The sequence below is a fragment of the Ipomoea triloba genome, chromosome 3, assembly GCF_003576645.1.
Source record: "Ipomoea triloba cultivar NCNSP0323 chromosome 3, ASM357664v1".
Taxonomy (NCBI): Eukaryota; Viridiplantae; Streptophyta; class Magnoliopsida; order Solanales; family Convolvulaceae; genus Ipomoea; species Ipomoea triloba.
Genome location: NC_044918.1, coordinates 16,711,526 through 16,723,306, shown reverse-complemented (window position 1 = coordinate 16,723,306; position 11,781 = coordinate 16,711,526). Strand labels below are relative to the sequence as shown.

The following is an 11,781-nucleotide window of genomic DNA, read 5'->3' as shown; positions in this document are numbered from 1 at the left end:
CTAATACAATTGTAAATTAAAATAGAATTCCTAATAAAATATATTCTTCCCTACGTTCCTATTCGTAATACAATTCTAGACTAGAATTACTAATGGTAATAATTCAGTATATATATTTCTCTGCAATGCAATCTATACTATTAATAAAAACAATATCCTCAGTTTTAACTTGTATTATGGTATGGTGCGTAATATTGTACAGAATATGAAAATTTGGCATAATTCAACCCGCAAGGCCAACCAATTTTCTGAACGACATTCGTGCATGCAGGTGTCGGCGCACGAGTCAAGCCTTTTTAAGTTCATTTTGGGATTTCATTTGCACCCCCTCCCCCCTTGCGTGCGAGAGAGAGCCTCTATGCTATACAATTCAATAAGCCTTAGAAAAACTCTTGTATAAGTAGTGGTGCAAACCACTTCTCAAACCAATGTGGGACAAAAGTTACTTGAAAGGTTTTTTTCTATATTTTTCTAACTCAAATGGGTCAACTTTGAGAACCAATTTCTCATTCACCCATTATCAGTTTTGAGCGTACAATATATCAATCTTTTCGTCTAACTACGAAGAACACGAATCCACGTTGACCCGACCCAAATCGAAAGTGGACCCCACATATATTTGTACCACAATATTGCCAGTAAAATGCCATTTTATGCTAATTTTTTTCCAACAGTTATTAGTCCAGAGAATATCAACGTGTTGAAGGAAGAAGATGATATATAGTGAAGGGCAATATCATCTTCACTATATATCATTTTCTTCCTCCAACACAACGCTCTACGGTCAACCAACAATTACTCAACTGATTATCCCATTACTCCCATGTAAATTTTTTCTCTAATATAGTTATACTTACTGAATATCAAAATATAAGTGTACCTCAAGATCTTGCAATAACTAACCGACAAGTAATTAAATTAATGAATATGATGCAATAATGTAAATTATCTACCTATTGCATTTATACACTTATTTTAGAACACTGAATTTTTGTGATATTTGTTGCATGCAAGGAAGACTCATACTATAATTGCATTTATACACTTATTCATACTCATATTCGATGTTATAATTTCTATAATTGTATATCAATTCAAATATTTCTTAAAATATTATAACAAATTCATTCCGTGCAACGCACGGGTGAAAATACTAGTAATAACAATAACAATAACAATAATAATAATAATAATAATAATAATTGTTCACTTCGTAATAAGGCGAATGATAAGTTGTTAGCACAAGTTTTTAGGTTGACAGATAGGAGAGAGAATAGAGGAAAAAGAAAAGGAAAAAAGAATGAAAAGTCTGAAATCCAAAAAAAAAAGAAGAAGAAGAAGGATTTACTCACCCAGCCTGGGCACTAATTTTGCTCTTCACGCACCTCAATAGCTTGTAGCATTAATTTGGTGGACCCCACAAAGTCTGAAAATACTCTATATGTACATGGAGTTCTGAAACACTTTCTCTCCTCACCTGCTCTCCTCCATGCTGGCAAGTTTCTTCTTAAAAATCGTATAAATTTTACTAATGGAAAAGGGCTTAAGTATGACATTTTAAAAAAAAGTTAAAAAGTATCCATGCATGCTATTGCTGTGCATGCAACCTGTATTTGTTACCTCAACTTTTTTATTTCATTTTATTTTATTTTTTGTTGGGCTTTAAAAAAGGGGGTTTAAAAGCCATTTTCTTAATTTCTTTAAATTAATCAACAAGTAAAGCGTGTTCAAGAGTCTATATATTTGTTTTTTCTGATAACTTAGAAAAGACTCCCCATGGACCCAGTTGGAAAGTTTGTGGAATAGGAAGAAAGCTATTTGAGCAGTTAAAGTACACCCATTATGGCCTTGTTTAGTTAGTAGCGGATCCGCCGTTTTCAGCGTTTTGACCATGGTCAAAACACTGAAAACCTTGTTTGGTTAATGGCGGTTTGGAGCAGCAGATTTGCTCCAAACCGCCAATATACAAAACGCTGCATATAGCAGCGTTTTGCATTTGGCGTTTTGGGGAAAGTATTACTTTCCCCAAAACGCCCTTATATATATAAAAAAAAATTTTAAAACTTACAGTTTGCCCAGCGCACCGCCTGCGCTGGGCAAACTGATTGAATGAAAAATGGAGCCTTGAGGCTCCTTTTATAGGAGCCTCAAGGCTCCACTCCCCACTTATCCCACCGATGTGGGATAAGTGGGGAAACAAAGGGGAGCCGTGTGGCTCCCCTCCCCCCACCCCCCTCCCCTTTTTTATTTTTTTTTTGTTTTTTTAATTTTAAAACATTATTATTATTGTTATTATTTATTATTTATTATTTATTGTTATATATATATATATATATTTATGTATTAAAACATTATTATTATTGTTATTATTTATATATATATATATATATATATATATATATATATATATATATATATATTATGTATACCCTTTTGGTCATTTTACATGTTAACCGCTAATCTAAACAGCTAATTTTACCAAACATCTTTTTACAAACTGCTAATACAATCCACTGGTCAAACCCGCTAATATAATCCGCTATTTGATAACCGCTAACACAATCCGCTACCGCTAAAATCTAACCGCTGATAACCAAACAAGCCCTATATATTCTTCCAAAAAGTAATTGGAATTTAACTTGAGATAGTATTACTTTTCATCTCCTTAGCTATTATAATGATGGTAATTCTACTTTTGATCCTCAATTATGCATGAGATTACCAAGTTTTCATGTACACTAAAGTTTAATCTCATGACCTCTCATTTGAGAGAGTTACTATATGCTACTTGATCACAAAGTCATTTGCATGAGATTATCGAGTTAGTTCCTGTATGTTGGTTCATTACAATTTCTTTCAATCATATTTGATCGAAAATAAGATATTATGAGTATCATCACTTTTACCTAATTTTACTATTTTTATATGATTTTTTTTTTTAAATATTTTGAAGCAAATTTGAGTGATTTTTTATTTATTTTTTTATTATTTTAAGTCGAGGAATCAAAAGTGCTTATGTTGATAGTAAAAAAAACTAAAAGTTAAAATCTATGAGGGTTGTGTGAATGAGATGGTACATGTCCATTGCAACTTAATTAGATTAGAGAGCCTTGAGATCAAATGTAGGTATATTAAAGTTCATAACCCATGAGGGAGTGTTTTGTCGCTCCTAAGGTCCTATTATATGGACATGATTAGTATTGTAGTATTGACTAAACAAACCGTGGTCAGACAAAAAATAAAAAATAAAAAAGAAAAAAAAAAACTAAAAGTGAAATGTCACTATTTATATGATATATCAAAGGTGATTAAATTAATATTCAAAAACCAAAAGTAAAATATCACTATAGAATTATATTCAATATACATAATAACATAAATGTTAATTTATTAGAAATATATAACTTTAAAAAAAATTACCTTTCAAAAAAAATAACTTTTAAAAAATTGAAATGAAAATGCTCATATAATTTTTAAAAGGTTTGATTTGTATTGCATATTTGCATGCATGCATTGGATTTTATTGCTTATTACTTTCCGAATGCCCTTGTGTCTAATTCCACGTATTTTTCTAAGGTTTTGTCCAACTTAACTGACTTGATTTTTGTTATTTTTGGATCGTTTGATCTTCAATGAGTTGTTTTTCTTATACTCTCTGTCTTGTTCGGTTAACGAGTCTTGATTAAAGTTATTTTTAATTTATTTTTATAATATTAAACTTAGTATTAATATACAAAATTTATATATTTAGAAACTACACTAAAAGTACTATTAAATACGAAAAATTAAATTTAAAAACAAGTAAAAATAATAAAGAAAATAAACAAAGAAGAAAAAATTAATTTGACCAATGAATAATAAGTATGACAGATAAAATGAGACTGAGGGAGTATTTAATTTGAATTTGTTGAGCCCTAACTCCTTATACATTAATGAGCTTTCATTACTTCTATTGAAAAAAAAAAAGAGAAAAGTGTCAAATTAGTCCCCTAAGTCAACTGGATAGTGCAATTAGGTCCCCTAAGTAAAAAAAGCTTCATTCAAGTCCCCTAAGTCAACTGGATAGTGCAATTAGGTACACTGATACAAATATTTTGGGACTTAAATGAAGTTTTTTTCACTTAGGGAACCTAATTGCACTATCCAGTTGACTTAGGGGACTAATTTGACACTTTTCCAAAAAAAAAAAAAGGAAGAAGAAAAAAGACATGCACACATGTTGCCCAGTTAGCACTTTTTTTTTTTTTTTTTTTTTTCCTGAAAATAGTTATTTGTTGGCGATTGGAGGGGTCGTTAAGGTCGATAATCTACAAGCTAAGGGCCCCACGTGGAGTGGGACCAAAAGTAACTATATCCCGCCACGTGTAATGCGAAAAAGGCCATTTGTACGCGAAGGCAGACTGATTCTGTTTCAAAATTTCCAACTCCATCGTCCGATCATAAGTTCCGGCGAAATATATATACAGCCTTTCTCCTTCACCGCTCCGCCACCGTCGCCGATTCCCATATGCATACACAGATATAGAGAGAGATAGAGAGTGCGAATTTGTAGAGAGGACGAACAATCTGGGATTCGTATATATACATAACATTATAACATAAAAAATAAAAAAAATAAAAAAAATAAAAAATAAAAAAAGAAGAGAAGAAGATATCGAGAAGGAAATGGAGGAGGAAACGAAGGCAGTGACGGAGACTGCGTATGAGGAGGATGAGGAGGAGGAAGAAGAATTGGAGGAGCAGCTGGGCTCCAGCTTGACTCTCGAACGAGTCGCCGCTGCGAAGAAATACATCGAGAGCCACTACAAGACTCACATGAAACAGTACAAGGAACGCATGGAAAGGTCTCTGACTCTCCGCTTAGGGTTTTCTGTTTGTATTTGTTTCTCTGGATGCAAAATTTGCTTCTGCGTATGTTTATTCATCTACTCATTGCATTTCTAATAAACTTTTCGCCGATAACAATTTTTGAATGATGCATAGAGATTAGATAATGAATGCTAATTAAAAAATAATAATTGAATTCGAAAATTTTCTTGCAGCTCTCTTTTAATTATTAGTTTTTAAAAAATTTTAGAATCTCTCTGGTTTCACTTATCTTCTGGTGAGTTCAGGTAATTGCATTTTCGTTGATATTCAACTTAGTTTAATCATGCATATCGTGGAGTCTTGTTGATACGTGTGTTTGTTGTACTTTAGTGGAATTATGCTTCGGATTAAAGCTAAAACAATGCTTTCTCCTTTGTTCTTTACTTGATTTTCAAGTTCAATGGTGGAAAAGTTGTAAACCTTTAGTTCTGATTTAAATGTTATTCTGTGGTGAGGGAGTCTAAATTATATTAGTATTTGAATCCTTGTTGTGCTTGCATCACTTGAAAATTTATGAGTCTGTGAGTGTAACACAAGTCATATGAGTGTTTGTAGGGAACTTTGTCATTGTCTTGGAAGGGTAGTCTATAGCAGGCACCCATATCATACCTCCTATGACTCTATGAGGTTGTTGCCATGGAAATTGTCACTGCAAAGATGGACATTCGTAATGGGTGTTCAAATCTGTTTTGAATACAAGTAGGACAAAGGCTGATTGAATGGTTAGTCGTGATGCAGTTGTACATTATATGCCTTGTAAAATGAACCATTTGATTTTTCCTCATGTCCACTTAATTGCTGATGGATGAATAATTTTGATATGAAGTAACAGCATTCCCATATGTTAGCTTGGATTGAGATAAATGAACTATTTATAGAGAAGCTTTTATTAGATTTGACTAGCTTTCCCAGAAGGTGGACCATAATAATCAAACAAATTGTCAGATGCTTTGTTGAATTATTCAGATGCTTTCTATTCTACAAACTGCAGGCGCTCACTGCTAGAGCAGAAATTAGCAAGCTTAGATTTGCCAGAGGAGGAGCAAAAGGTTCTTCTCAAGGACTTGGAACGTAAAGAGACAGAATATATACGACTCAAAAGGCATAAGATTTCAGTTGATGATTTTGAGCTATTAGCCATCATTGGGAGAGGAGCATTTGGAGAGGTTTGAGGTTTTTTTTTTTCTTTAAATTCTAGAAATACCTAGTTATGCCAAAATTTTGAACTGTTTCCTTAACCTTATTGACCTTTAATTACTGCGCAGTGTTTATTAATTTAAAGTAGCTTCCTTGAATTCATATATAGCTTATAGCTTGCTTAATGCTTTAAAGCAAGGGGACATGCTTAATGTTTTATGCCTTTCCCAAATATGCATCTAGTCATGCATATACATCTACATTTGAAGTTTTTTCCTTTAAAAGCTCCCTCTTCTTCATTTATGAGTATTTATTTGTTGGGGAGGTGGGGGTAGTAGTGCTGTGCATTTCCAATTTTATTATCATCTGCCCATGTATTTTCCTCAGATTGACAAGCTGCAAAATGGAACACTTTCTGCAGGTTAGATTGTGTCGGGAGAAAATATCAGGAAACATATACGCAATGAAAAAGTTGAAGAAGTCTGAAATGCTTAGCAGAGGACAGGTACGGTCAAAGATTGATTTTGAATTTCAAACTTTCTTGTTAAGCTCAAAGGAATTAATATCTTACGGTTCTTACCCATGAATTGGGATGTTCTCCCACATTTCCTATTTTTGTCCAGATGCACAAGTGAATGAAGTTGCAATTAATGGGTCTCCTTATATTGAACTTTAGTCAGCAGGAAACTGATCTATATGAGGGGTGGATAATATCATCATCAGCTAGTTTCCTCTTTCTATTTTTACTTTAAGTACAATTAACTTTAGTAAAACAACTTAAAAAAAAAAAGTTTTGATTGCATTTTTCATTTTTCCCTCAAAGTGTCTCAGGTCAAACTTTTGCTTCTCTTGAGAGGTCTTAATGCCAGAGAAAAAGAGATAGTTTACTCCAAACCCACCCAAAAGAATCTCAGAGAGAAAATCAGTGGTTGTGTCTAGAGTAGTTGTTTAAAGTTCATGGCTTTAGTTAGATAGTTGTTTAATGCCTGTGCCTTAATTAGAGTCTTGTTACCTTGTTCCTATTGACCCAAGGCACTACAAATATCAGAGCAATGATCTGTTAAAACAGTGTGCAGGCATCTGTAAGATGCAACTTACCTTGATTGTGGCCTCTACTTTGAAATTCCTTTCAGATAAACTGTGCTTCATGTGCCCTAGAGTGCCTGGAGATATGGTGTAATATAATGCTGGGTCTTTACATGTAGGTTGAACATGTTAGATCAGAAAGGAACTTGCTTGCAGAAGTTGCCAGCCACTTCATTGTAAAACTATATTTTTCTTTTCAAGATGCTGAATACCTGTATCTTGTAATGGAGTATCTGCCTGGTGGTGACATAATGACTTTGCTGATGAGGGAGGAGACATTAACTGAAACCGTTGCAAGATTTTACATTGCTGAAAGTGTTTTGGCCTTAGAGTCTATCCATAAACATAACTACATTCACAGGTGGAGTATGCTAATCTACATGACTACATTTGTTTTCTCTTAGTACTGTATATATCAAAATCAAAATCAAAATCAAAATATATACTAAAGTAATACAGAATTTGTTTTTGAGTCCAGGACTGCAGTAACACTTCTTAAATCTTAAAATTAAGGTAAAATATATATTCGGTCTATATTCTTACTGACCGAATATTTGTTATATTAATTCATATTCATTTTTGAAATCTTAATTAATGTTCTTGGTTAAGTTAAATAACACTCTTAATAAAGTTCATAAAATTTACTTACAATTATTTTAGTACCTAATAAAATTAAGATTCCAAAAATAAATATTCATTAAGATGGCAAATATTTGGTTAGTAAGAATATAGACTTAATTTTAACTAATACTAAGAAGTTTGTTTACTGTAATGCCCATATATACAAATGCACATGACTTGCCCGTGCACACTTAATTACTTGGTGATCTATTTTTCGCAGGGATATTAAACCTGACAATCTTCTTCTGGACAAAAATGGTCATATGAAACTCTCTGATTTTGGTCTTTGCAAACCTCTTGACTGTTCAAATCTATCTCCTATAAATGAAAATGAAATAATGAATGATGGAAATTTGAGGGGATCAGTTAATGCCGATGGAAACTGCTGGAACAGCTCCCATGAACAAATGCAGCATTGGCAATTAAATAGAAGGAAATTGGTATGGAGTTATTGTCCTGTTAGAGAAATATTAGTTCAGTATATTATTAGCTTCAAAATTTACTGAATAGTTAAAGTTGTACATGCACTGTCCAATGGTAAGCATGCAATTGCTATGTTTCTAGATACCATTTAAAAAATTGCAGCTTTGCTAAGTTAAACACAATGTAAAAGGTTAGGAGATGCAAAAATTTTATGGTTATTGGATAATATTTGTAATGGAAATAATCTGGAGATTGATGTTACGTTGGATTATTAGAATAACTGCTATTATGCATTTACTTACCTCATCAGTCTTGACACTTGACAGTAACTATCAGCTTCTCTGATTCAGGCATTTTCAACTGTGGGCACACCTGATTATATTGCTCCCGAAGTTTTACTAAAAAGAGGCTATGGTGCGGAATGTGATTGGTTAGTTTCTGCTTGATTTATGACTGTTGGCCTTTTTAAAGATAAAATAAAATGTCTCTCCTTGTCTCCCAATATATATTTTTGTCTCTATTGTAGATTTTCTTCATCCTCCAGCTTCACATTAGCAATGTTTTAGTTTCATACTCTTACTGTTCTTCTATCTATTGGTATTTAAGTGTGTTTAAAAAAATGCTTAAATATACATGCGTGCAAAACTAAAATTGCTATCCAGTCCTGCCTTTCTTATGCCCCTTTTAATGATGTTTTTTTCCTTTATTCAATACATTTATACAAGTAAATGTATTATTCACGAAATAGCACCAAGCAGGTACAGCAATCTTAGCAAAAGCTTAGCGATCACATTGAAGTTAAAACAATTTAAATGTTCCTTCGTTTTTCTTTACACATGCACACATAATCAAAATTCTATATTCAACTGTTTCCAAAGGGGCATTGAGCCCGACTAGGCATATGCTTTATGCTATTTCTTTCCGTAAAGACTACACCAGAGAGTGCAGGATAGTTCCGCACAAACTTTTTACTACTCCCCTCTATCTTTTGAGGACAATCATCACATGCCAAACCTTCATGTAAAGTCATGTTTCAGTGTAACTGAAGTTTTCAACTTAATATGGCTTTGCTTTGTTGCAGGTGGTCTCTTGGTGCTATTATGTATGAGATGCTAGTAGGTTATCCACCATTCTACTCTGATGATCCAATAACAACATGCAGAAAGGTAGATTGAGCCTGCTCTGCAGCATAGGCCATTCATATGGAGCATAGACATATTTGCAAGTTCACACTTTTATGAACTTAACAGTTAACATCCAATAGATTTCAGAGCAAATATATAGAGGTTCTTAGGGTTGTGAGGAACTCTAGCCTTTGTGCCATTGTTGATGGCGGTGACAATTAATCCATCATTCTTCAGATTTTAAGTGATCATTATATGGTGTCATTGATGAATTGTTAACATTAAGGGCTCTTCGAAATTTGCTCAAAACCTTCAAACTCAAGACCTCTGGAGTCTATCCTATTTCGCTTTGGTCCCTTATATATATATAAATATGTGCTGTGAGCTTATTATTTGCTGAACTATTTTTAACTTTCAGATTGTGCATTGGAAGAATCATTTGAGATTTCCAACTGAAGCAAGGTTGAGTCTTGAAGCTAAGAACCTAATTTGTAGGTTGCTTTGTGATGCTCAAAATCGGCTAGGTTCTCAGGGAGCTGAGCAAATAAAGGCATCTACTTGTCCTAATAGTATTAGATGGATAATAATTATACTACTCTACAATGTTTTCTTTTGTGCTTATTCTTCTTGAATATATCAGGTTCACCCCTGGTTCAAAGGTATCGATTGGGACAAACTTTATGAAATGAATGCAGCATACAAGCCAGAGGTCAATGATGAACTTGATACTCAAAACTTTATCAAATTTGATGAGGTATTTATTAAAGACTTGTCCTTAACACTCCTACTTTTATGATCTTTAGCATTCAGGTGGAAGATTGGAGTAGTATTGAGTTACTTTTGTTACTTACGCACGTTAGTGACAGTGGGCTTATATATATATATATATATATATATACTCCCTCTGTCCCATTTTGTGTTTGAGTTGTTGCCATAATGGTCTTACCCTTTATCTTGTATCATGCAATTATTTTATAGGTGAATCCACCACCTGCCAAAACTAACTCTGGAAACATGAGGAAGGTTAGTTTTTCTTTTTTTTTTTTGGGTACACATTACATGGAACATCTTAGAACTGTTGCTTTAGCTCTTTAGTAGCATACTTGCAGTTCCTCCCTTGGATCCCCATCTATTTTTAATGCTATACTAACCCATTGCCTCTTATTAAAAAACAACCTTGACAGATGCGTTTAAGCCCTGAAAGTTTAAATTTTGTTGGCTATACCTATAAGAATTTTGAGGCTGTCAAAGGTCTACGGCGTTCTAAGGGTATGTGCTTTGTATTTAGTTCAAACATTTCTCTTTCCCTACATATCATCAAAGGTTAAAAATCTATTGTGGGAAATTGCTTCAGTTTAGCCATTCACCTGAGAACATTTTCTCTTGCAGAAAAAAGAGGCACTTCTCCTGACCGCCTGTCCACTGATTCAACCCAGAGTTAGTTTCTGATTCTCAAATCATGTCATCTTGCTACTCATTTTTCCCTAAAAAAATAATATTTGCAATAAACATGTTTCCTGATAGCGTGCCAATATGTGCAGGTGAATCTGCCGTGATATTCTCTTCCAAGGCAGATGGTGCTGAAATGCTCACACGCACCGCATCTGTGGATATCCTGACATCTGAGGATACCCTGACATAGTGGCGGTCAGTCTGAACCGTGCTGCATCTCTGTGCAACAGTCGTGCAGTCATAACATGCCCTTTCCCAACCACACGAATGGCTGCTTGGAAGAACACCATAACCTGTACAGTAATAATAGAGAATGCCCAGGTAGCTTTTTGGTGGTTTGTGATTTTGCTGGTATAGTAGGGAGCTGTATGTAAAGTTTTATGTACAGATTTTGCATCTTTTTCTTTTTAATAACTCTGGGTTGACAGAGCTAGGCATGCCTTCAATTGTGGCAGTCTCTATGCTCTCTATAGCCTTATTGCCCTTAACCCCCTTTTGCATCTTAATCATTTGCATCAGGTTTATATATGGGGCTCAGCTGTATTACAGCAACATTTGAAAGAAGTCTCTTTCTCCTGTGTTTGTAAATCCTTGATTACAGTTTTGTAGAGTTCACATACATTTCATCATATTTACCTCTGCATGTTTCCAAATATTTAATCCACTTGATTAACCTTCAAACCCCAAAAACATGATAGGTGTCCAAATAGGCATAGCCTATTATTCTTTTTTAAGTTAGTTTTGCTCAAAATGACAGTTTTTGAATGAAACTAATCAAAATCATAAATAAATAAATAAAGAAATCGGTGCAAAGAAGTGAAGAATATCAAATCACAAGCAAAATTAGAGTATTACACTCACACCTAAAACATAAACATCACCCCAACATCCAATCGATTATCAATGCCGCCAAATTGCCAAAAGACTATCGTGCTGCTCACCAGCTATTCGCTGAATGCATGTGTTGCCCTTAGTCGATCAATCGACATCAACAAGGTCAAGACGTTGTCACCTATTGGAGTCTTAACTTTTTGCTGATTGACTAGTTCAATGTTAAGTTGTTCCCTTT

General features: G+C 33.8%; 1 protein-coding gene across 1 annotated transcript; it reads left to right on the top strand.

Moving 5' to 3' along the window:
* Window positions 1–4,281: 4,281 nt before the first annotated feature.
* On the top strand, window positions 4,282–11,347 carry LOC116013754 (serine/threonine-protein kinase tricorner-like). Its single transcript, XM_031253669.1, has 13 exons — window positions 4,282–4,844; window positions 5,861–6,035; window positions 6,428–6,511; window positions 7,212–7,453; window positions 7,934–8,153; window positions 8,487–8,566; window positions 9,218–9,302; window positions 9,679–9,810; window positions 9,901–10,014; window positions 10,239–10,283; window positions 10,445–10,529; window positions 10,650–10,697; window positions 10,802–11,347. The coding sequence occupies exons 1-13, from the start codon at window positions 4,666–4,668 to the stop codon at window positions 10,900–10,902; spliced, it is 1,590 nt and encodes a 529-aa protein (XP_031109529.1). The 5' UTR covers window positions 4,282–4,665; the 3' UTR covers window positions 10,903–11,347.
* Window positions 11,348–11,781: the final 434 nt, after the last annotated feature.

Bases quoted from the DNA above. Each gene is read 5' to 3' on its own strand.
- LOC116013754 (XM_031253669.1), top strand. From the start codon at position 4,666: ATGGAGGAGGAAACGAAGGCAGTGACGGAGACTGCGTATGAGGAGGAT. The intron at 6,036-6,427 runs GTTTGAGGTTTT...CACTTTCTGCAG, and splicing joins GGAGAGGAGCATTTGGAGAG to GTTAGATTGTGTCGGGAGAA. The intron at 6,512-7,211 runs GTACGGTCAAAG...CTTTACATGTAG, and splicing joins AAATGCTTAGCAGAGGACAG to GTTGAACATGTTAGATCAGA.